We start from the raw sequence: 26,629 nt of genomic DNA, 5'->3' as shown, positions 1-26,629 counted from the left end.
TGATGAATGATTCAGTCACCTTGGGCTATTCCTGCTGAGAGCTTCCTTCTCCCACACGCTTTTCTGACCAGGGTCCAGTTAACTCCTATTTCTCAGCCTAAATGGTAATTCCTCAGTGAAGCACTGGTTTTCTCCCAACTCAAGACACTTCCAATGACCTCTGGCCTGCCTTATTCATCTAAGCTTTACATCACAGCCTTTGGTAATCTACAGTATTTGCTCTGATCTATCTACCTAAAGTCACTGCTTGCTTAGTCTTCCAGTTTGTGGTCAGGCATGGAAGGCGCATAAATCATCACTATGTCCTAAGAGCAAGTAAAAAGTTTAAACAAACTGAAAAATCAACAATGCTTCTTAGATCCGATAGAGAAGTGAGGTCTCAGGGCAAAAACACTGCCTCCAAAAATGAAGATATGGACAGGCTGATACAGAGAATCAAAATTTACTGAAAAGAAACTTCCACAAGAACCAGTGAGTAGTAAAGCCCCCTGGGCCCCTCCAACCAACCAAGTAGTCTTTAAGCTTTAGCAATCACCTTTACTTAGCCCATGTGAGTGATTGCCATTTCTTTGTAATCTATAGATCATGCATTCTTTCTTAGAAAAAACAGAGGCTTCCGCACATCACAAAACAGAAATCAGACCCTCCTGTACAACCCCTGAGCAGTAAGGAACCAGACCCCTTTGCACAACTACCTTGCACAACCTTCAAGCACTGAGATAACATCTGTCACTGACACCATTGTGTCTGTGTAATTAAGAACTTTTATGGACAATTGTAGTTGATTTACTGATTAACTGCCATAGACTCCTTAAAAAAAATCCCTGGGTGAGGTAGAAACCTCAGAGTTGGCCTTGGGGGACAAGAGTCTGCTTTCTTAGTGGCAGGCCTCCTGAATAAAGCTCAGATTCCTTTTCAATCAAAACTGTCTCTGAGTATTGGCTTTTTTTTCCTTTAAGCTTATTTACTTATTTTGAGAGAGAGAGAGAGAGAGAGAGAGAGAGAGAGAGAGAGAGAGAATCCCAAGCAGGCTCCATACTGTCAGCATGGAGCCCGATGTGTGGCTGGAACTCACAAGCCCTGAAATCATGACAGAGCCAAAACCAAGAGTCAGATGCTTAACCGACTGAGCCACCCAGGTGCCCCTCAAGTATTGGCTTTTCGAGCAGCAGGCAGCTGAACTTGGGTTTCAGTAACAGTAGGGAAATCTGAACTATAATTGACGAATTGCTGGCAGCTCATTGTGATAAGTCTGAGAGTTTAAAACTCTGGGGGCCCCAGTCCCAGGAGGCCCCCATGCTTTAGTGAGTTTTAACTCCTGGAGTTTGACCAGGATCTCACAATGGATATTGGAGAAAAATCCCCTCATGCTTCTAGCAGGGGGAGGGAAAAAGGAACCACTTTGAGATACAGCAGAGCATTCCATTTTCCTTAACAAGGTTTGGCCTCAGGAGAAACTGTTATACCAGAGCCTAACCTGCTGGGTTCTATCAGAGCCTAACCTACCTAGGGGAAGGGAAATACCCAACTCTAGCCACTCTTCATCCATCCTGACACAGCTAAGGTCAGGGAGAGGACTAACAAAGACATGTGAAGTTCACAGTCCAGGAGCACAGGCTCTCACAAAAGACTGAGACCTAATCATAGGACTATAGAATATGTTGGTTTATTTCAGTCAATGAAAGGCTGTTGGTTGCTCTCAGCAGGAGAAACACCAAGGGGCACCTGGGTGGTGCAGTTGGTTAAATATCTGAGTCTTGGTTCCAGCTCAGGTCATGATCTCATGGTTTGTGGGTTTGAGCCCCACATAGGGCTCTGTGCTGAGGGTGTAGAGCCTGCTTGGATTCTCTATCTCCTTTTCCCTCTGCCCCTCCCCTGCTTGTTCTCTCACTCTCTCTCTCAAAATAAATAAATAAACTTAAAAAAATCAAAATGACCTCAACATTCTTTTTGTTTTTTTAAACACACACACACACACACACACACACACACACACACACACACACACAGAAGTCTCCCCACTCACCCTCTCCTTCTCCTCTCCACCTCCCTCCAAAAAATATTTCAGCACAATCCAGGGGCAGGAATACTATCCTATATCCCCCTCTTACTACTTGAAATTGTGTTTAATAGAAATGCTGAATCTTGGCACCCACCCAGGCTGCTAAAACAGAATCTTCATTTTAACAAGATCCCTGGATGATTCCTTTGTACTTGAAAGTTTATCCCAGAATAGTAGGATGAAGTGCCCTCCCCACAACATCTGCAATGTCTGATGACATTTTTGTTTGTAAGACCTGGGGTGGAGGTTGCTGCATTTAGTGGGTAGAGAAGTCAGGGATACTACAAAACATTTGATAGTACACAGGAAAGCCCCCAACAACAAAGAATTATCCAGCTCACAATGTCAACAGTGCTGAGGATGAGAAACACTGGCCTAAGACATACTAGAATTAGGGAAGTTCTGGAGGGGCTTATGTTGTCTGAAGAAACTATTGTCTGGTTGAAAACTCTGATCTAGGGGTTAATATACAGAATATATAAAGAACATATACAACTCAATACCAAAAAAACAAATAATCCAATTTAAAAATGGGCAGAAGACATGAACAGATATTTCTCCAAAGAAGACATACAGACGGCCAAAAGACACATGAAAAGATGCTCAACATCAGTAATTATGAGGGAAATGCAAATGAAAACCACAATGGACATTCCTCAAAAAATTAAAAATAGAATTACCATATAATACAGTTATCACACTACAGGGTATTTACCCAAAGAATTCAAAAACACTAATTCAAAAATATGCATGCATCCCTATGTTTATTGCAGCATTATATACAATAGCCAAAATATGAAAGCAGCCCAAGTCTCCACTGATAGATGAATGGGTAAAGAATATGTGTTATGCACATACAGTAAAACCTTGGATTGGGAGTAACTTGTTCCGTGAGTGTTCCACAAGACAAGCAAACATTTCTAGTAAATTTTAATTTGATAAACAAGTGATGTCTTGCAATACGAGTAGTATGTGATGTCGAATATCACATGATCACAACTAAGCCAATGGTTCTCTCTCTCTCTCTCTCTCTCTCTCTCTCTCTGGGATTGTGGGTGATCATCTCCCATGCTCGGATGTTCAGTCTCAGGCTGCAGTGTTTGGCAGAAATCAGTGATTTTTCAGAACGTTGGAAGGTGCCCACAACTGGCACCAACAGTGTATCTTTTTGTCACTTCAAAGCACCTATGGACAGTCCTTTGCTTTTCCATCCAATAGTAAGCTTATGGATACTTTGCTTCATTCTAGATCAGCCTGCCTGCAGATATAGACACTTTCCTCTGCTGCCTTATTGCCAGTTACATTAAATACAGTATATGACAAGTTTATTAATACTGTACTATATTCAACATCTGCGTAAGCATATACAATGGTCCCTGTGCGGAAAAATGTTGAAAAGAAAGGCGGTAAGAAGGAGATGATTGTGGTGGAAGTTAAGAAGGAAATCATCGAAAAGTACGAATGAGGTATGTGAGTGGCCAAAATTGTAAGATTTTATAAGAAGTCTAGGCCTGCATCTCATGTGAAGAGGAGGAGAAAAAGGCAGAGGAATCCCTCACTTCAAATGAGATTAGGGAGATGTGTAAAGTGTTGGAAACAGTACAAAATTATGTAGAAAAGCACCACCTGAATAAGGCTGTAAGAGTACCAGCGATGAATCTGTTTAACAACAATGTAACGTCACATTTCCACAAAATTCGCAAAGGAGGCAAAATCAAGTGTCATTGGATAGGTTCCTTGTTAAAGTTGCATGGAAAGAAAAAGATTTCATTGAGTCAATAGATAGCAGTGATTCCATTAGTGATGGTAAAAGTTGTCCTACACAATAACCTTCCTCTCTCTTATCTCGCTCACACCAGCCACGATGGTTTTCAAACTAAGTGCAGGTTAATTTTATATTTTCTTTATTATTTTGTATTATATTACAGTATTGTAATCATTTTTGTATGAATATTTTTGGGTTGTGGAAAAATCATCTGAGTTTCCATTTCTTACGGGGAAATTTGCTTTTATATACAACTGCTTTGGATTACAAGCATGGTTCCAAAATGAATTATGTTTGCAAACCAAGGTTTTACTGTATACACAATGGAATACTATTCAGCCAGAAAAAGGAATGAAATCTTGTCATTTGCAACAACATTGATGGATTTAGAGGATATAATGCAAAGTGAAATTAGTAGATCAGAGAAACACAAATACCATATGACTTCACTCATACGTGGAATTTAAGAAACAAAACAAAGGAAAAAAGAGACAAAAGATAGACTCATATATTCAGAACAAACTGGTGGTTACCAGAGGGGATGTGGGGAAGGGAAATGGGTGAAATAGGTGATGGAGACTAAAGAGTACACTTTCATGATGAGTACTGAGTAATGTATACAACTGTAGAATCACTGTATTGTACACCTGAAACTAATATAACACTGTACATTAATTATACTGGAATTTAAAAAAAGATGTTAAACTCTTGACATGGAAGAATGGCTAAATCATGCTAGGATTCACCACTTTCATGTCAGGTTCATTGTGTTGCTAGCTGAATATTCTGGGGATAAATCAAGCTGAAGTTGGTTGTCGTTGATCTATTAAACATGCCTAAAACCTGAAAGAAAAAAAAACCCTCCTTGAATTATCCTATATAGAATATGAAAGTATATAGTCTTTTAGATATAGATATGGAAGGTACAGCCTTTAAAAATTTTTCTGATTTTCCATATTCAATACTTAGGTCAAGGGCACCTGAGTCGGTTAAGTGTCTGACTCTTGATTTCTGCTCCAGTCATGATTTGTTTGTGAGATGGAGCCCTGTGTCCAGCTCTGTGCTGAAAGCGAGAAGCCTGCTTAGGATCCTTTCTCTCTCCCTCTCTCTCAGCACCAGACACCCCCCCCCCACACACACACACACTAAATAAATTAACATTTAACAAAAACTACTTAGGTAAAATTTCTCACCTCAGTCAAGAATGGCTCATTCCTCAGTCCTCATACATTGTTACTGTCACTAGGTGGCAGCATATCTAAATAATTTTAACTGCTTTTTTTTTTTTTTTTTTTGGCATAAAAACTACTTTGGGGATTGATTTTTATTTATTTATTTATTTATTTATTTATTTATTTATTTATTTTTTCAACGTTTTTTATTTATTTTTGGGACAGAGAGAGACAGAGCATGAACGGGGGAGGGTCAAAGAGAGAGGGAGACACAGAATCGGAAACAGGCTCCAGGCTCTGAGCCACCAGCCCAGAGCCCGACGCGGGGCTCGAACTCACGGACCGCGAGATCGTGACCTGGCTGAAGTCGGACGCTTAACCGACTGCACCACCCAGGCGCCCCAGGGGATTGATTTTTAAAAAATAAGTAGAGGTAACTGTAAATTCCACAGTAAAAATAAGAAAAAAGAAAAAAAAAAAACAAGACTTAAGAGGAATATGAATAAACCACCATGGGTAGAAAAAATTTAGACTTCAAAATATATAGAAAATATCATTATGTGACATTTTCATGTAACAGAACATTTTGGAGATTATATACTATAGAAGAGTTTTAATACATGCAATATCCTTTTCAAATGCACCAAATATTTTATTTATATCTTACCATTTCTTTCTTTTTTCACATCCATTTTTGATGACTCTGTTTTAAAGGGGAATACACACAGAAGTACGATTACTAACATATATGAGTTCCCTAGATTAGTCAAAATAGATTCATATGAATAAGAATAAAATTGCTATATTTAGATATCAACGACAGGATTGAGTGGAGGTTTTGGTCAAGCCATCTGGGCTTGGTGCACATGGCCGGCATCATGGCAGAGCAGACCTGGAATGCTGCATCTCTAGAGTCTGCTTAAAACTGACAGTTGGTGCAGTTTTGTGTTGGGTAAGTCATCATATGTGGATGTTGCCAGTAGAGTTATACATTTTCCGTATGTCAAAATCTATCCAATTCTTAGCAAATGGAAATCCAATCAGTCACAGGATGAATGAGAGACTTTAATTTACCAAAGATTTATTTCACACCAAGAAAGGCTTAAAATATTATGTATCTTTAAACAATAAGCTACTTGTTATATTTAAATTTAACTGAATTTGTGCTATTTTAATCAAGTAATAGAAGCATCTTAATATGAAAACATATTAATTATACTGATAAGAGTACATAATTTATTAGTAGCCAGTAGGATTAAAGCAGAACATGTTTTGGTGTGTGAAAATATAACACAGCTTTTTAAGATATAAAATATTATAAGATACAATATAAGATATAAAATATAAGATAAAATATAAAATCACAATTTTCTTATCGGCCATTCCTGATATTTAATCTGTATTTCCCTTTTCAGTTATAGAGAACTTCTGCTTTCATTTTCAACACTGTTATTTTTATACTGGTTAAATTTATTCCAGTGAATAGGAATATATATATAAACATATATTTTATATATATATATATAAACATATATTTTATATATATATATATATATTCCTAAGAATCAGGAAAAAGTGGCTTTTTAAAAGTCAAAATTAGGGTTAGCTTTAAAGGGGCCATTAACTAAAAACAATTATTATTATAAGAATTTTTTGTTATTAAATATTATTTAAGTTTATATATTGTGAAGAAGTTATTCCCTGCTTGAGAACTGTGGGATAAAAATGGATCTTCTGCTGGGATCTCTACTTATCTACCTTTTCTGTGAATTTCTATAGTGCACCATTGTGTTTTAATTATGCCAGTGGTTATCAAATGCTACCTTGTGTTCATCCAATCATGCATTCATCCAACAACTACTTCCTGAGCATCTACAATGCCAGGCTTTCTTCTAGGCATTCAAATACCATAGCAAACAAAGTAAAGCAAATCATTGCCTTTTACAGAGCTTATGTTCAAGTGAGGGAGACACAATAAAGAAATAAATAATACTATATGAGAGAGCAATAAGTGATACTTAGAAAAGAGCCTCTCTGAAATAAGGGAAACACAAACCTCAACTATGCTCTAGATACAATACCAAATTTTTATCTTGCTCTACAATCAACATGTCTTCTTAACTCTGAGTAGGAGCAGGTAAAAGAAAAACAGTTTAGCTGTTTTAAACTTTATGGTACCTTGGCTAGACATAACAAAGCGTCTTTGGTTGACGTTGAAGCTAGCATTGCACAGTTGACATATAATAGAAACTCTGTTGTGTAAAGCAGCATGATGGAAAATGGCATAGCCTGCCTCATCTGAAATATTGATGGTCAAGCTTGAGGTTTTACGGCTAAATGTATGGAAAACAGCAGATAATCCTCTTTCGACAGCAGACTTCATACCAAATGGGATGCTCTAAAAGGATTAAGATCACCAGAATAAGTTTCTTTAAAATACACCTAAACTTTGGTTTAAGGAAAAAAAGGACGATAAACATATATTAATATATTTATAATAAATATAATACTAATATATAATTAATAAGTATGTATTGATATAATTACATGATTGGTGCTCAGTCATAGTAGAATTTTCACTTTCCATTTGAAAGTGTCTCACTGGGCAATGATTAAAGTTGTTAGAACTATTAAGAAACATTGAGAAGTTTAAAAAATATTTTTGGGAAGTTCCCCACCCCCCACTTTTTAGGGAGAAATTATAGCTACTTCTTTGTAGATGCTTAAAATGGGAAAATTTGCTTCCTGAAATACTTAAGCAAATGAAGATCCCTGGGTTCCTTTTCTGATTTAAGAACAATCTAATTTAGAAATCTAGAAACTAAAATTACATAGCTATAGAAATACAATTTGTCGTCTTTGTTCTAGTTCTCAGAATAGAGAGGTAAAAATATTACACTCTTCTTTGAAACATTCTGACCACTTAATATTTTAAAATTAAATGAACAGTTTATTCAATTCTTAAATTTATGGACATTGAAACAAATAAATGGTAAATAAATGCCTCAAATTTCTCATTTGTAAAACCAGAATGACAACAGTAGTACTAGTACCTTGAAACAGTTTGTGAAAAGGATTTATAAAGTGCCTGGCATATAAAATAAGCACTCAATAAATACTAACCTTTATTAAGATTGGTCACAATCCAGTTCATTAACAGATTGTTTTGCAACCCTGCCAGAAATTTATTATCCAGAATTGTATGGCTTCTAAGCTGCTAAAATGTGGAATTTTTATTTCATATTGAAAACTTCATTTAACCCAATAGTTATCCCTAAAATAAAAATTTGAGACATATACTTACCTATAATAACATATTATCTATAATAGCCTCCTATACTAAATTATGTAATGATTACTGAAATACCTTGCATTTCATAGCTTTTTTGAAGCCAAATTTTTTCTTAAATTGCTCATGTAATTGAGCATCTGTTAGTGGAAGTCTTTTTGGTTTCAGATTGTTCACGATTTCATTTATGGCTCCCCACCACTTTGTCTTATATAGTTGATGATAGAAAGTTTCAAGTTCAAAACAGATCACATAGTAGCTATAAAAAAAAAAATAAAGAAAAAAGACCAATCTTTCTGACTTTGAAGTGATTTGCTACTTTTTTTCTATGCTAGCTAAACTTTATTTTTCTATAATAATTAAGTACAAAAATGTAGTTTAAATTGGACTTGATTGAAAAAGAAAGTCTTAGGGAAATGCTATGTTATGAACTGGTCAGAGGCTAATATCCTCTCTTCCTTGACCTTTACTTCCACTTCAGTTTTCTGAATAATATAGACTTCTGCACGGATAAAGGCATGTTTGAGGACCTATTTGCATTTATTTGAGGTTGTCATTCTTCCTGTCTACCATCCTCTCACCCCAAGAGAAACTAGACCATAAAAATATAAACTAAAGGCCATCTTTACCCACACCTTGCAGAGACAGCGCCAGTCCAGGTGGTGGAACTTGTCACTGCCCATGGGCCTCAACTTGTACAGGTGCCAACTTCATCACTAGGGACTTGCTTCTAAAATCGAGGAGCAGGTATTCTGAATCTTACTCAGATTTGAAGGCTTTCACATCACAGCAATGATAGGCTCTAGGACCTTAAGGGGCTGTCTGAATCAGACCTGGATGCTTGATTCACATTGGATGACTAAACTAAATACCTAGAAGAAAACAGCTCACCTTCCCTTGGTGTCACACACGCTGCTAAGAGTGGACACCACAAACAGATACTCCAAGTCTCATAAGACTGCCTCCACGGATACAGGCCCAGGAGATCACACTAAGGATGTCCTTTGGTCTCTCAGTGGCCCAGCTCCACATCATAGAGCCCCAGTGCCAGCAACCTCTATCTTTTCATGTACTTCTCCAGGGAGCTGCCTCTGGCTGTGGTAACTTGCTATGGGGTCAGAAGCTGCTGACTACCTTTGGGGGCTCTGGTACTTAGTGATGTACTCTTAGATCACTGCTCAGGCAATGAAACAGATGTATAAATTTAACAAATACCAAAGGAATGTGGGTTGATTTCTTCTAGAAATTCAATTTACTTATCCAATACAAATCAAGCTTCCAGAACCAGCAGGGGGCTATCCTACCCTAGAAACTGGAGAAGCAAGAGGTGGTGAAGGTGGCTATACCCTGAGAAAGTCTTTGGCCACAGACTTTTGTGACCCCTTCCCCCCAAGATTGGATACACTATCTGCACTGGCCCCCTTTCTATGGAAGCATAGAAAGCCCAGATGGCCAGTGCTTTGAGGGAGAATTCATTCAAGTACTGCATAGGGACATATCACTGCTCTTACTCAAAACCTATGTGTAGATATTAGCAGGAACTATAAGGGGGCCTCACTTTTAAAACAGCTCCCTTCAGATTCTTCTACCTGGGAATCTGCACCCAGTGCAGATTTTGAGGAGCTTCTAGCTCCCTAGCTCTAGTTATAACAGGAACTATAACAGCTCCCTTCAGATTCTTCTACCTGGGAATCTGCACCCGGTTTTTGAGGAGCTTCTAGGACCACATTTCCCTGATACACCATTGTCACATTAAGTTGATTTCTGACCTGCCTCCTAACAATCACAGCAACATCATGATGCTGGTATACTGTCCCCAAAATAGGACATTTTGGTACTGATATAAATTAATCTTTTTGCTCCAGTCATTGTCACCTTAATAATTCATGAGTTCTTGTACTTTAATGGAATGGCCAAATCCTGGGTATCTGACTGTGGCCCCTACTTTTTGATTCTGGTATGGTAGGAGGGCCCAACCTGAACCAAAATGAATCTAGGATTTAGATGTTTTCAGGCATGCCTGGAGGGCCAGTGGAACTGACCCTATTTTCATAATGGACCAGGGGTTTCCTAGGAGATAAACCATTCTGAGGAAAGAGAACATCAAGACTCAAGACCTCAGTCCACTAACAATGCCCCTAAAATCAAAGGGGGGAGATTTTAACATGGCATGTTTTCAATCATTCACCAAATGATCCCTACATCACAGAAAAGAACTGTTAGCAAAATGACTAAAAGAGCTGTTTTTGCATCAAATTATTAGGAGTTCAAGGTAGCACTTCCTTGAAACCAATAAAATTGGGAAAGAAATACTTACTTCACTGGATTGGCTTCAACATGCCTCACAGTTGATACAAGGTATTTAGCAGGCATCAGGAGAAGCCAGCTCCAGAAGTGACCCCAGATCCACAACCAGGAGAAATGATGTCAGAGACAACAATGGCATTAATGTTGAGTTGCCTTCATAGGGTCTGTTGAGCTCCAGGGGCCCAGGAGTGGATCATGACAGATTGCTCAGACAGGAAAGAGGAAAACTGAAGATATCTCACAGTACCTGAGAGCTGATCCATTGGCATATGAGATTCCTAAAATAACTATGTAGGGGGGATATTATGGAACTGAAGATTCTCTAGTAATTGTTACAGGAACCAAGAAAACACTGATTATTACTCCACTTGTGGTTTTTACTTTTACTCCATGCTGCCTGGGTCTGGGAAACAAGCTCATGCTGCCTTTGCAAGTCTGCAAATTCAAATCCATCTATCTGCAATTCACCAACATTGATGACCAATGTTGTGCATTAGTCAGAAACTAGAGAACCATTCTACTATAGTATCCCATTGAAACAATTTGACTGGATCTCTTACTGTTCAATGACAGTGGGCTTATGCCAACCATACTCCTTTACCTATAACAACCTCTCACCAAGTACAGCTTTTATCTCAGCTGCCTCCCTGCATCCTCAGGATCATTAGTGTCCAGCTAGTCACTGGAGCCTGGGGGGATAAAGTGTTATTCAGAGGTGCTTCTGAAATACTATTTACTTTGGCAGGTGTTGTACATGGAATGTGTCAGCAGTTGCTGGATCCCTGAATGAGGGATTCCTTCTCGAGCGAGATGCACACCAACTGTCCATTCTAGAGGCATGAGGTCTACTACTTAATTCCCTCCAAAATCATGGAAGTCATTAGCCACATGGTCTTTGACTTCATCTCTAGTACTATGTGTGCATCCAGACAGTATTCAATGAAAAGACCCACCTTTCATTGTTTATCCTGATTCTCCCTTTGCCTCCTTTCTCTTATTTTCCTCACGACCGTGCATCTTGGAGATGCATGTGTAATCTTTGTCTTCTTCACATCACATGAACTCTCCCCAGCTTCACCCTTCAGCTCATTAAACATAGCCTAAAGCCAGAACTAATCCTCTTCCCAAGTCACTGCCGAATTTAGAGTGCTGTCTTCAGTCTTAAGTTGACTTGGCCTTTTTCTCTGTTGAATTTGATGCTTTTACTCTATTTCCATATTTAAAAATTCCTCCCCATTTGGCTTCCATGCTATTGTACTTTCTTGGTCCTCCTCCTTATATCATTCCTTCTCAACTCCTTCGTTCTCTCTTTTGCATCTCCCTATTTAAAAGCTGCTATTCTCCAGAGTTCCAGACTTGGTCCTGGTCTCTAAACCACTTCCATGCGTTAAAAAAACAGAAAACAAAAAAACCTCTCCTATATGCTTTTAAATCTCAAGTCTCTACCTCCTAATAGTAATGCCCCTACTCTACTTTCCATAAACTTCAGTATCCAAGACATGGAAACCCAAGAACACAAGACATAAAGATCCTAGCAATACTAAGAAAAACACACCGCTTCAAAAATTGGCAGGCGTAACAAGACCCAGCAGAGGAAGAGGATTTTAAATCATATCTGTTATGGAACTAAAGGGGTATTTGCTGAGTCCACTGCTTTTCAGTAGCCTCATAGGATTTGATCCTCACCTCCATTCCCATTTAATAACGATGTTAATTATAAGAACTAATCACTATCTCTAAAGATTATTACACAGAATGTACCAAAGTGCATGAAGTAATAAATATATTATTTATTTTGTTGACTATTTCAGTCACAGGCGTTATTGTGCTAGGATCTCCATGCTGAGGTATTAAGTTAGCCTTTGCATTTTGACACTTTCCTTGTTTTCTCCTAACTTTCAACAGGTTGTCACTACTGTGAATAATTACTGAAAAGTTCCTTACCTTTTTCCGTTAACTTCCATGACTGGTATTGAGTAATGTTGTTTGTATCCTAAATCTTCTACAAATGCATTAGCAGCACAATCCCGTATTTTTTCTAAATTATTCTAAAATATGAGTTGTATTATTAAAAACATATCTTTAAATAAGTCTAAACAATTATAGCTTTTTCTTTTTAATTTGATATATAGAGAGAATGCATGCATGCACAAGTTGGGAATAGGGGAAGAGAGAGAGAGAGAGAGAGAGAAAACCTTAAGCAGACCCCACACCCAGCATGGGGCCTGACATGAGCTCTATCCCACGACCCTGGGATTATGACCTGAGCCAAAAATCAAGGGTCAGGTGCTCAACTGACTGAGCCACCCAGGTGCCCCATCAATTATGGTTTATTTTAGATGAAATTTTGTACACGTAAATGATAAATGTTTAATATAATATCCCATAAAACCCTAATAATATTTGCACGTATCCAGTTCCTACTTCAGGAGGGAGGAAAAAATACAAAAGAAAATATAAAGAAGGTAGAAAAGCAATGACAATTCACATGTATAATGTTTATATTAAATTCTAGATGAAATTACTGTTCTTAAACTCTAGAGGATCTGTGTTTTAATACTAATCTTCAAGGAAAATGGAAGATTTCTTCAAGGAAAGTGTATAGTGAATGTTGAGGGATTTCTACTGTATTCTTTGATCAACAATTTTAGCGCAAATATAGTCCATTTGAGATCTATAAATTCTATGAAGATAGCTGTACCTAGCTTATCTGTCATTTTATCTCTGACACTTCACATACTACCTTAGGGTAGTTGGACTTAATTCATGTGTGTTACATAATGTATGAAAAAACTAGTGAGTTAGGAAGATAATCATTTGGAGAGCTGCCTAGTGCCTGTGCCAGCAAGAGACTCTTTATGGATGGAGAATGAGATAAAAGCGCTGGGAAATGACAAACCATTTCAGGAACAATAATAATTTAAACCTTAAAGTCTTCCAAAGCATTCTCAACTGAAGGTGTGCTGATATCAAATTCAATTCCTCCATGAACATGAAAATATTGATCCTCTTTGTAGTGAAAATGCTGGCATTTAAAATCTCGCCCATAAATAAATGGAGGCAGTTCTCGCTCTGTCTTGACCTTGTCATCTGCAAAATAAAAAGAAACTTTTATTTAAAAAGTGAAAACAGCATATAAACAATCATATTTTGGAGATCTGGATTCTCATTTACATAAACCAACTGAAGAAAACTCCATATTAACTGAAAATCTTGGCAGTTACAGTCTATAAAATCATAGTCTTCGTATATATTTTAAACATGAAAATATATCACACATTTTGGGCATTTTCTGTAGTTTCATTGTACAGACATTTCAAGAGACTAGTTAAAACATTATTCTATGTGTGAGCTTAAGACTAGTATCTTACCTCCAATTGTCAGAAAAGATTTGAAACTCTGCCTCAGAGAATCTTTGGCTAAATAAATAAAAACTTAACCTGAGCTGGTTTAGGCAAAAAGAGACACTAATGAGAAATAGGTGGGTATCTCTCACTGACAAAAAAAAAAAAAAAAAAAAAAAAAAATCAAACCAGCTCACTTTTTTGGAAAGTAATAAAATCCACATATAACATTTATTAAAAAAAAAAAATAATAATTTTCTAAAAGTCCAGTAAGGATTAGATTCAATATTTTGACTTGTTAGCAGAATATGGTTTCATTAATGAAAAGTATATAATGCATTTTGAGAAAGGTAAAAGGTACAGAAAAGTACAAGGAATAATATAACACCCTAATACCACCTCCTAGATTTAACTATTAACAGTCATATTTGCTTCCAATAATCTAAGTAATAAAACATTACAGATATGGCTGACATCCTCCCATAATTGCTCCCATAATTGGTGCACGTTTGGGCACCAATGAAAATATATAAATTGTGTGTTAATCTGGGTGGGAGGAACAGTATGCCCTGAAGTCCTGTCAAATTCCATGTAAGTATGGTCCTATTTCAGCTTTCTTCTCTTACATTGGTTTATTTGTGTATAATAGTGCTGACACATTAGTAAAGTTTTAAAATATGTTTTCAGCTCCTTTTCAGAAATGTAAGACCATTCATGATCCTGTACTGCTCCATATTAATTACAGAATCAATTTCTAAACTTTCGTGAAAAACACAATAGGGATTTTGAAAAGAAGTACATTGAATTGATAGAGTAATTTGAATCAGATATGATACATTCACAGTGTTGTTCCATCATGAACATGGCCTATTTCCCTATTTTTCTCAGGACATGTTTAAAGTCTTCCAATAGCCCTTACAATTAGTATAAATGTATACCAAGTACTATGTACATATACCAAATATTTTTAACTACTTAGGAGACATTAAATTTTGTTTTTTCTTTCTAACAGCCTACAGCTAGGTTACATGAGTGGACTCAAATACTACAGACAAAATTGAATTTAAATATAAATTTAACATATATATATATATATATATATATATATATATATACATATAATTATTTTATATTTGATCTGTGGTGATACTTTTACCTGAAAAAAGTGGAAGCAGACTATCTAAATATGGAACTTTCATCTTCTTTTTCAAACTCAGTAGAAATGGAGTCAGAAAACATATTAACTTTAGGTATCCTATCCCTTTTCTGAGGTCTGTTTTCTTCTCAAAGTGTTTTTGAATAACCTTTTTCTGAAGATATAATCTTTGCTGTAGTCTCTGATAGGTACAAATATCAAGATAATCCTGATTACATTTTATAGCATTAGTAAGCCAATAGGCTGTTTCAAATATAAAAACATTTTCACACTGTTGAACTTGTATGGTACTGAATGTCAATTTTAGCATAATATTTTCAGCATATTTCATAAAAACAGCTTTTTCTTCAGGACTGTTGGGATCATATGTTGGATCTTCATTCATGTCTTCATCATAGATTCCATTAAAGTCCGGATCCTTTGTAATATCAACCAAACCTTAACAGTAAAAAAGAAAAATTTTGGATAGTGAAAACATCATATGTGGCTTCTGGATAAATAGAGTGTATTGAACACTGGTTTCATCTTGAAATCCTACTAAAGTGACAAAGTGATGATGAGATGCCAAAAAAATTATTAAAGATGAAAAGCAGGTTGATGAGTGCTAACTAAGCAGAGTAAAGAAAGATGGAAGCTTGTAGAATTAGAATAGATTTCCGTTGTCTTTGGAGGAAAGAAACACCATACCATGGAAACAACCTAAGTCCCATATTTAATCAGGGTTAACTAAGGAAGAACAAGAAAATGTGATTTCCCTTTAAACAGGGCATCAGTTTCTCACTTGGCCAAAAGTATAATTTGCTTTTCCAAGTCTTATATTATTACACATTTCTTGTTTTTGCTGATAACAGAAGCTAAACATATACAGTAAGAACTTTCCTGCTAACTAATCGTGATGAAATAAGTAAGAATTAAAACTCGATTTTTCTCTATTATCAATGACAAATTTCCTGTTACATTTTCTTCCCATTTATGATGAAATTAAGGACTTCCTTGCTGCCAAATTGTCTTCTTAAAGACAATTACACTTAGAATGTTACCCTTAATTTAAGCTTGAGAAAACTGCTTAGAATCACAAAATGACTTCACAGAAAATGTGGCGTTTGTAACATACGTGCTTTAGACGTGTAAATGAGACATCAATTTGCCTTTTTCTTTTTCCTTCCTCAAATCTATTTAAAAAAAACCCTCCAAAAAAAGCAGAATACACTTACATTTTTATTTTTATTTTTAAAAAATATTTATTTATTTTTCAAAGAGAGAGCGAGAGAGCGAGAGCGAGAGCGAGAGCGAGAGCGCGCAGGGAGGGACAGAGAGAGAGGCAGAGGGAGACAGAAGATCCGAAAGTGCGGAGCCCAATACGGAGCTCGAAGTCACGAACTGCGAGATCATGACTGGAGCCAAAATCAAGAGTCAGACACTTAACCAACTCAGCCACCCAGGCACCCCTCACTTGGATTTTTATTTATTTTTTATTTATTTATTTTTTTTACCGTAGCTTTGTAGTTTTATTTTTTTTTATTTTATATATGAAATTTATTGTCAAATTGGTTTCCATACAACACCCAGTGCTCATCCCTAAAGGTGCCCTCTTCAATACCCATCACCCACCCTCTCCTCCCTCCCACCCCCCATCAACCCTCAGTTTGTTCTCAGTATTTAACAGTCTCTTATGCTTTGGCTCTCTCCCACTCTAACCTCTTTTTTTTTTCCTTCCCCTCCCCCATGGGTTCCTGTTAAGTTTCTCAGGATCCACATAAGAGTGAAACCATATGGTATCTGTCCTTCTCTGTATGGCTTATTTCACTTAGCATCACACTCTCCAGTTCCATCCACGTTGCTACAAAAGGCCATATTTCATTTTTTCTCATTGTCACTTGGATTTTTAAATGACCACTATGATTCACCTCCTTTTTGCAAAATTTAAGAAATTATAAAGAAATTAAAGTATTTCTGACAGCTTAAAAAAAAACTAAACATAAGCCAGAGTATTGTTGACACGCCTAAAACTTTGTAGCCTGAGGTGGCACAGGCAGCAAGTCCGTTCTCCCCACAGAAAGTTAGGAAGGCTTAGAAATTGGAAGCCTGTAGAATCTAACAGATCGTCACGTCAGATTTACGGGGGGGGCGGGGGGGAGAACGGGGGAGGAGGAGGGGAGGAGGAGGGGGGGCCCCCGGAGCAGAAACAGAAGCAGCAGCAGCAGAAGAAGAAGAAAAAAAAAAAAAAGATTGGTTCGAAGTCTGAATTGGTGCAGTGAAACTCCCCGATCGTCTTCCCCAGACAGCACAGCCCCTCCCCTTCCTCTCTAAAAGGTTTGAGCAGCACCGCTGAAGGCCGGGAGGAGAGGCTGAGCTGAAAACCCGGCAAAGTGAGTCTGCGCGCTGAAAGGGGGACATCTTCAGCCTCTCCCCCTCCTCTGGCCCCAGTCTCGCCCTCCTTCCAGGCGGGAGTCTGCGGGAAACCGATGGATCAAAGAGAAAAGACCTACTAATACAACATGTGGGGAGAAGCTCCCCAGTGAAGGGGCAGGGTTTCTTCCCGATCACTACAGTGCAGTGGTAGCAGTCAGCAAGCCCTGTTCCTGCCCCACTTCTAAATGAGAACAAATTGCGAGTGTTTCCACACAGATGAGGAAAACCTCTCAGGTGAAAGACCGGGACTGGGAGCGGAAAGGGGGAGGGGAGGAGGAAAGGCGGGCGGGCGGGCGGGCGGGCAGGGCTGCGAGGGTCGAGAAAGGGAGAAAGGATTTTGGAGAACCGGAAGAGAAATTGCCTGGAAAAGATACCAGTCAGTTCACGCGAACATAGGAGAATGAAGGAAGGTGTGGACTGAGACATCGCTAAGGGAAAAAATGGAATTGCTGCGCTACCTGATATTTCGCTGTACTGAGAGGAGTTCGATATTGCTGTTCAAAAGTTTGGGGCTGAATCGGAAAACTGAACTAATTTGTTTTAATGACACAGTTGTTCATGTCACAAAAAATAAAAGTTATTAGAGGAAGTGTGATCACAGCATGTTATACAAATCAGATATGTACAAAGTCATAATATAGAAAATGAAAAAGGATTTAATAGAAAAATTGGATATAACTGAATTTGGAGGACAGGGAGGGGAAACACGAGATTCCATTGTTTTAACCTCTATACTATGCTAATTTAATCTTATCTCCTGCCCTGCTTTTTGCTCCTGAACTCAATTCTTTTCAATGCCTAGTACTTATCTTTATCTGAACGTCACAGAAGCACTCCCAAACTAAATTCATCCTTGATCTCCCCCCAATCTGCTTTTCTTTTCATTCTGTCATGGTTAATGATTCTATTTATCTATCAGTTCCTCAAACTAGAAGCCCAAGAGTCTCCTTCAATACCTTTTCTTTCACATTCTATTGTTATTAACCACTTAATTTGCACAAGTATTGAAAGTTTACTATCTGCAAGCGCGCTATAAGGTGCTGAGAATTTAAAAACAAAAAAGACATTTTTCTGTGCTCTTGAGAAGGAGCTTAAGGGCTAATACAGGAGACAGAGATGAAATCAGTAATTTCAATACAAAATGATACAGTGTGCATAGGACAGAGGAGGCTGTGTCCGAATCAAGTCTTGAGAAGGGGGAAACAATGACCTGGGGAAGAATGGGGAAGGGTGAGGTAAAGTGACAGGAGGAGGGCATTACAGATAAAAGGGCAGGGAATAAGCAGAGGCATAAAAAACAAAACCAAAAAACAAACAAACCCAATTCACTTCCAGTTGTAGTATTAAACAAGGTCTTTGGTGTGTGTGTGTGTGTGTGTGTGTGTGTGTGTGTGTGTCTTAACTAAAAGTCACTCCCACATTTTTCTATCACAAAAATATGTTTTTCCTTCTTTCCTCTCATCCTACAAACCTTATGTAATACATTGAAGAATCCAAGAATTATTCAGATCAAGAAATTAAAATCCCCTACAGAAAACTAGGTAATATGACCGGAGTTTGGGATTCTCCTTCTCTATTGCTGTTGCTATCGTTTTCTGAGAGCAGTGACATGGGCAGTTGCAAGACTTGAGCCCAGTCTCTCAGTCATGCCAAGAGAGGAGGTGCCACTTCCCCAAATATGGATGATGATATAGAAATTCTTGCTGCTAGCTTGCCCTTGTATAGCCACAACTACAAGGCTTGGACCCCAGTTTCCTGGTCAAGTCAGTGGAGGAGTGGCATTCCCTCTCTGAGCATTCCTCTGAGCATTCCCTCTGTTGAGCATTATCCTCAAACACTGAGGACAGAGCTGGGGCCAAGGTTCCAAGAGTCACTCTGTTTATCAGACACTTCTACCTCACTTCCTCCCAGACTGTATTTTTCACTCTAGCTGTTGTTGCCCTAACCAGCTTCACAAACATGTAACTGTGCTTTGCTTCAGATGCACCACATGGCTCTTATTTTTACCCTGGGACTTCTCTACCACTGCTGTGTTAGACTTCTGATGGAACCCATCCAGTCATTCCAATGCAAGAACAAATCTGGAGAGTGAGGGAGCAACCTTTGACCAATCCAGGAGGGGGAGTCAGGGGATACACACTGCCCTCTTCCATCCCTTGGGCTGACAATTCTGAAGTGTATTCCATGGGATTCCTCAGAGTCCTTACAAAATGGATCTTAATGAAAGCTCAGCAGCACATCCTTGGATTGATGTTTCCTCCTTTTCTATTCACTTTTCCTGCCCCCCACTTCTGTTCCTTAGAGTTATTTCCTATAATCTACCCTGATTTAAGCCCTCATTTCAGGCTCTAATTTGGGGGTAATCTAGGCTAATACACATTGCCTTTGTACCTGGCCTCTGACCTGCTGTTTCCCTGATCATGAAGTATAAAAAGCCCCACAATCTAAGAGTCTGGGTTCCTTTCCCCAAGTCTGACACTTGGGCTGTGCAAGATTTCACAGCGATGTTCCAAATGTGGTGCATGATGGGGAGCCCGTACCTGTTCCTGTTCCCGTAAAGGTCTGGTGTGCATTCTGCTTGGTCATATACCATTGTTTGCACTACACCATTGTTACAGTGCCTGAAGCATACTGATGCTGCTGGTGCTTCAGCAGATTCCCAAGCATAGTAAGGGAGAAAAAAATCTCCGTCTTGGTATGATGCTCATCTTTGATGGCCTGACAGCCAATATTACAAAGTGCTTTAATGTAACAGCACTTTCCCCAAGGGCACATGGTGGTGGAGTGACTGAATTTGGAAAGATTTCCAGCTTCACTCATATACAGTGAAAAAGGGATCAGAGTCACAACTAGTCTAGACATGGGTTCCCAGCCAGGAAAGGAGAATTAAGTAGAACTGTCTGGAGCTGATATTTAGCTGACATGTATCAATATGGCCACATCGGTTGTAAAAATATTGATCCCTTTCTTACTGTTTGGTAAACTGAATTGCTATAGCCCCAAGCTGTTTGAATACCTCCCTCCCCTGGGATCTCCTGGAAAGCTTCATGATCCAGCAAAGGCTACCTATGACAAACAAGAGGTCTCTGAGATCCTACTCCAACATTATGGCTGATGTCTGTTCTTATTGCTCAGTGATCATGCTGTACTTGTGGTTAAGTATTTTTAATATCATCCCTGAAAATGTAGGCAGTTAGTCTCTGGGTGCTCCCCCACACCCCCTACAACTTGATTAGAACATCTCTACCTGTCTCTGATCCTGTTAACCAGGAGCATCACTCTGAGAGGATCTTTATTGGGGTAGCCTCAGATACAATAGTTGGGCTGAAGAGACCAGATGGTGGGCCATGAAGTCACATGATATATTCAATTTTGTCATCCACTAACCAGAAGCCCTCTGTTCTTACACAGTAGGACATATGCTCCCTCCTATCATGGCTTTGTCCCTTATTGATATTCTCACCAAATGATCCAAAGGCTTTTCAGACTTTCATATGTGAATGACTCCTTAGTATGTACCTCTAACCCAGATCACTCTCCAGAATTTGACTTCTATGATGAAAGTTTCCACCTAAATATGTGACTCTCAAAAGGGCTTGTTGTTTCTTTACCAGTCAAATCTCTCAGCTCTGGCCCTTGCCTTGCTTGACAAATGCCAGGTGGGAATGATGATTCCAAGTAATCTTCGTAAAAAGGGAAGAAAAGCAAACCCAATTTTTGTCAGAATTGTCAAGTCTCAAACATCATTGGAAACCACTATCAATATCTGCTGATCCTTAACATCTGTAGAGCTCAAATTCTTCATAAAGCTCTTGCCATCATCTCGATCAGGAAAGGCAAACCATGCAACTTAGTTTCCCAGACACATCTTGGCCAATTCAATTACAGAGAAACATCATCTGGCTTGTGCAATGTTCCCTGCTGTCTTCCAGTGATTAGCAAATGGATTAGTGGACAACTTCCAGGATAGAAGTGTCATCAACTACCAAAATGACATCTTAATTTATTTACATTACCTGATCTAGCCTTGGAGATTGTAAACTACCAGCAATGATAGTACTTCTAGGAAAACACTGAAATGTGTTTTTAAGACATTGACCATGTCATATTCTCTTCAACAATGCAGCTACATCATGCCAAAGTGTCAGTGTCCTTTAAGAGGGAACTGTCAAGGGAATGCAGAAATGAATGGAATTCACTAGATATTACTGGCAATATTTTTCATTGCTTCAGCCTTCTCACTTCAAATACTTGAACAACAAGAAGGGATTTGTTAGTTCCAGTTATAGCTATAATCTTTCAGAAGCCAGTGACCCTCCAATCCTATGGTACTCTGCACCAAGCCAGGTGGCATTAGTCCTTACTCCACCAACGCCACAGATTGAATAATTCGCACCCACAAGAGGAGAATTTCTGCCTTATACTCACTACTCTTGGAGACTGCTCTCAACAGAAGTTGATTACCCTGCATGGAAATGAGAGCTATTAGCTATCTAAACTACCTTTGAGACACAGAAATACCATCTTCAAGAGACTGTACTGCTTGCTAGTACAGTAAGGCTACAGAGCCTGAAACATCTCCGAAAACCCAACCCAGAGCAGGTGAGTCAGGCTGCCTCACTGCCATCAAGCAAACCTTATTCTCAGGCACTTGAACTTCACAGCAGTCCAGTGGTAGATACAGTAAATAGCATAAGTAGCAAACAAGCACTTCTGTGGTTTAAGTCTTAGCCCAAATTCAGAAGTGTTCAGTGGTGTATAGTTCTGAATGTGGTGGTTGGGGAATGACCATCCAATTGTAGTCATTGTACATCATCCTGATTGGACACTTTAGTCAAAACTTTGAGCTGATCTATCTATCTGTGACATGCTTGCTGAGGACTTGCTCCTTCAGTTCAGTTATTAAATCCCTCTGGGACATCCATGCTAGACTTAATTTCCAATCTGATCAACTGGTAATGGTAGAAATCCCCTCAAGCTGTGTAACACCCCTGTTCCCATTTAATTCTTCATTGATTCAATTAAACTCAATTCAGTTAATTCAATTTAACAAATATCTGTTGATGCCTACTTTGTATCAGGGACTATCTTAGGCACAAAACATAGGGATAAACAGGGCAGGTAAGGGTCTTCTTTTTCATGGAGCTTATGTGTATGTAAGCTTCCTGTTTACTTGTTCTTGACATCAGACTTACTTTTGTGTCTAAGCTAGAAATAAAAACTCAGTGAATATTTGTGAAATGAATAAATCAAACTAGAGTCCTTTTTGAACATATATATGTATATTTTGTATGTGTATGTATAATTTTTTATTTAGCTATCAATGACAGAAGGAAAAATAAGAAAACTCCATGAAACTACCTTACCATTAACTATATTAAATATTCAAATGATCACAATTCTTCCACATTTTATTGAGACGCTAAGAAACAATAAATTTTGTTTTCAGGGCATTTGCTTTAGTAACCAGATTTATATTGACAAACTAAAGTCTTTTTCAGGTAATTTTCTCCTCAATTACATGTACAATTCAGATAAAAAGTGGTTCTTTTCCACCTAATCATTAAAAGCTTCTGTTATTAGATCTATTTAGCCAAGGGAAATGTGGCTAATTAGGGGAGAATATTAATTCTTTTCTTCCTTAGTAAGGTTATGCAGAAACTTATTGCCATATTAAGATTATGTATAAAAACACACTGAATAAAGATTGAAAATCTTATATTTTGAATATCAACCCCATAAAGTGCAAACAATTACATGCAATACACAAATCAACAAATTTGTTCTCAGAATAGTCAAGAAAGGAAGCGTCTGAGTGACATTTTATTCCTGAAGACAAATTGTCATCCTTTTCCAGTTTCCAATGAGATTAAAATCTATATAAAATCTATTGCTGTGCTCTTTCCTCCAGTCAAGTGAAATTCTAGTACATTTTTAACTGAATTGAGACTTCTCTTTAAGCCTGTGCCCACAAACTGGAAATCTATTTAGAAAATGATTAGATATATTTAATCAGCGAAAGTAGTCGGGAATACTGTCTGGAGCACACATTTTCCATTTTACTCTCCATTCCATTTGGCCTGCTACCAAGGAACTTACAGGAATTTTTTTTTTTTTTTTAAGAATAAAAAATTTACATTTGCTGAGGAGATGCACAGGATTTAGTGGTACCTATTGTGAATATACAGGCTTTAGAGAAGTCAGGCCCTAAGAAGGAAGGAATTTAAGGGGTGCCTGGGTGGCTCAGTCCATTAAGCACCCTACCTCCGTTCAGCTCATGATCTCAAGGTTCATGAGCTAACAGCTCAGAACCTGGATCCCACTTCAGACTCTTGTTTCCCTCTTGCTCTGTCTCTCTCCCCCTCCCCCCACCTCTCTCGGTCTCAAAAATAACTACACATTTAAAAAAATAAAAAAAAAGAAGGAATTTAAAAATTAGGTGAACCAAAAATACTTATTAAACCAAATACTACTAAAATACCAAAGCTAGATCATTGATGCACATTGATCCTTAACTTCAACTTTCATATCATTCATTTTTGAGATTTACAAAAATGACATTATAGATGACTAACCAAACTGGCAATCATTTTGTTTTCAAGGTCAGAGATTTTTCTCATTGCATTCCAATTCTACTCTTGACTCTATTACTGATTTTCCTACTTAGGCTGTGTAAGAAAAGGTATAAACTGAAAACTCTATCAAGTATTTGAAATCTGATCTGTTCTGCAGAAGTTGGAGGTTAAGATGAAAGACGCAAGACTTAAACATAATTTTGGTGCCATTGAAAAAAATGAAAGGTTTATTGAAGATTCTTTGGAGTTCAAAATATCTCTTTTAAGAAATGTGACTAAATACGTAAAACTGAGCCAAAGATAAATTACTAAATTAAAAAGATGGCTTCTAATAAAACATATTAAATTTTCTTACCTGCTGCACTAAACTCTGCAAAAATATCTTTATTTGTTTGAGGCTTCCCATCTGGATCAATGTCCATGATAGTACGCCATAATTCAGAGAATCTGGCTCGTTTTTCTTTGGGCATGTATATTCCATGCCACAGTGCTTTCAGCATGTAGTCAATATTGATCAGAATTTGCCCAATTCTGGTATCATAATAAGCTGGTGGTAATTGACAAGAAGAACTCTGATCATAATTAGCTTCTAAACTGACTGAGGGAATTTGATTAAAGCAATAAATTCCAACAGCCAACTCCCTTATAATTTGATGAACTTCTCTATAGTCTAAGAGGGCAACAGGGTCCACAGGAGTCAGAAGGATTGCAGTGGAGAAACTGACATTATTCATTTGACTCATAATTCCACATGGGATGTCCAACTGAGCACGGACATCATCTTTGGCAGACAACCAGCTGACTAAGGCAGTAGTTAGCAACTCCTGTACTTCACTCCGATCATATTTTTCAAAAAAAACAGAAGCATTTCTCTGTACGGATAAGTTTTCCAGGTAGGTTTCTTCATCTTGAATTTGATCAAATCTAGGTAATCCTTTTTTGGGCAATCTTAACATTTCTCATTAATTGTAGGTGTCCTTTCTGAAGTTTCTGCAATGACTAAAAAGAAAAAGGCAATGAAATTTGTCATGGTAATGAAGCTAGATTTCTCAAGAAATAAATCTGCACCTTTATTAGGTTGTTTCATGATCAACCATTACATTTTCAGTCTTGTTTTAATAACATTTTTAACAATTGAGGTACAGTTGTCATACAATATTATAATAGTTTGAGGTCTACAACACAACGATTCAATATTTGTAGATATTTTGAAATGATCACAATAAGTCTAGCTAACATCAACACCATACATAGTAACAAAATTGTTTTTTGTGATACCTACTTTTAAGATTTGCTATCTCAACAACTTTTCAAATATGCAATGCAGTATTAACTGTAGTTGTCATGCTGTACATTACCACCCATGACTCATTTATTTTATAACTGGAGGTCTGTACTTTTGACTCCCTTCAAACTTCACCTACCCCCCAACCCTCTCCTCTGGCAACCACCAATCTGTTCCAATCTGTTCCCTGTATTTATGAACTTGTGTGTGTGTGTGTGTGTGTGTGTGTGTGTGTGTGTTTTAATTCTACATATAAGTGAGATCATACAGTATTTGTCTTTCTGTCTTATTTCATTTAGCATAATGCCCTAAAAGTCCACCCATGTTGTTGCAAATAGCAATATTTCATTCTTTTTTATGGCTGAATATTCTGTTGTACACATTACCCACATTTTCTTTATCCATTCATCTACTGATGGACACTTACATTGTCTCCATATCTGGACTGTTGTAAATAATGCTACAGTGAAGATGGGGGTGCATATATCATTTTGAGTTAGTGTTTTAATTTTCTGCAGTTAAATACCCAGAGGTGGAATTGCTGGGTCATATGGTAGTTCTATTACAATTTTCAATCTTAAGCTAATTGCACCATAAGAAAGTTGAAATTTGAGTTAAAATAAAATAATAAAACTTTTAACCTTGAGGCACCTGCGTGGCTCAGTTAAGCATCCTACTCTTGATTTCTGTTCAGGTTATGATCTCATGGTTTGGGAGATTCAGCCCCATGTAGGGCTCTGTGATATCAGAGCAGAGCCTGCTTGGGATTCTCTCTCCATTATCTCTCTGCCCCTTCTCACGCATTCTCTCTCTCTCTCTCAAAACAAATAAACATTAAAAGAAAATGCCTTTAACATTAATCATATTCTGCTTTTCAAAAGAAGTCAAAAGACACTAAGAAGTATGTCAAAAAGAAATGTTGATAGAGAAGCTACTGTTGCGTATCTATTCCTTTTTTGTTGGAGAAGGCTTTTTGTAGATTTGTTTTGTTTTCAGTTTTTTTAAAAGCAAGAAAATAAAGACCTGCTTAAAGGAAAAGGAAAGACAAGAAGAGCCTGCTTAACTTTCTGCTTCTATGTAACTAAATGCCTTTCTGTTCCTGGAAAAATAATGATCATAAGCACTGTTTTTTGAGCATCTACTATTTGTCCAGTTCTTTCTACATAGTATTTTATTTATTTCATTTAATTGGCCCTTCTTATATAGTGATTCTCAACATTTAGCCTGTATTGAAACCTCTAGGGCTTGTTAAAACAGGTTGT

General features: G+C 37.7%; 1 protein-coding gene across 2 annotated transcripts in view; it reads right to left on the bottom strand.

Moving 5' to 3' along the window:
• Nucleotides 1–26,629, bottom strand: part of ANKAR (ankyrin and armadillo repeat containing) — a 72,374-nt gene that overhangs the window by 43,683 nt on the left and 2,062 nt on the right. The window contains exons 2-8 of one of the 2 annotated variants that reach the window (XM_040475627.1): nucleotides 24,438–25,081; nucleotides 15,096–15,533; nucleotides 13,522–13,685; nucleotides 12,540–12,643; nucleotides 8,367–8,547; nucleotides 7,178–7,397; nucleotides 5,667–5,702 (exon numbers count right to left, since the gene is read on the bottom strand). In XM_040475627.1, coding sequence (XP_040331561.1) covers nucleotides 5,667–5,702; nucleotides 7,178–7,397; nucleotides 8,367–8,547; nucleotides 12,540–12,643; nucleotides 13,522–13,685; nucleotides 15,096–15,533; nucleotides 24,438–25,038 — 1,744 coding nt within the window. In that variant the 5' untranslated portion in view covers nucleotides 25,039–25,081. The remainder of the gene's footprint in view (nucleotides 1–5,666; nucleotides 5,703–7,177; nucleotides 7,398–8,366; nucleotides 8,548–12,539; nucleotides 12,644–13,521; nucleotides 13,686–15,095; nucleotides 15,534–24,437; nucleotides 25,082–26,629) is intronic. The other variant, XM_040475628.1, reaches the window with a different exon arrangement.

This window comes from Herpailurus yagouaroundi, unplaced genomic scaffold (genome assembly GCF_014898765.1).
Source record: "Herpailurus yagouaroundi ecotype Mexico unplaced genomic scaffold, PumYag 140, whole genome shotgun sequence".
NCBI classification, from domain to species: domain Eukaryota; kingdom Metazoa; phylum Chordata; class Mammalia; order Carnivora; family Felidae; genus Herpailurus; species Herpailurus yagouaroundi.
The sequence above is the reverse complement of the archived record's forward strand: the minus strand, read 5'-3'. Positions and strand labels throughout refer to the sequence as shown.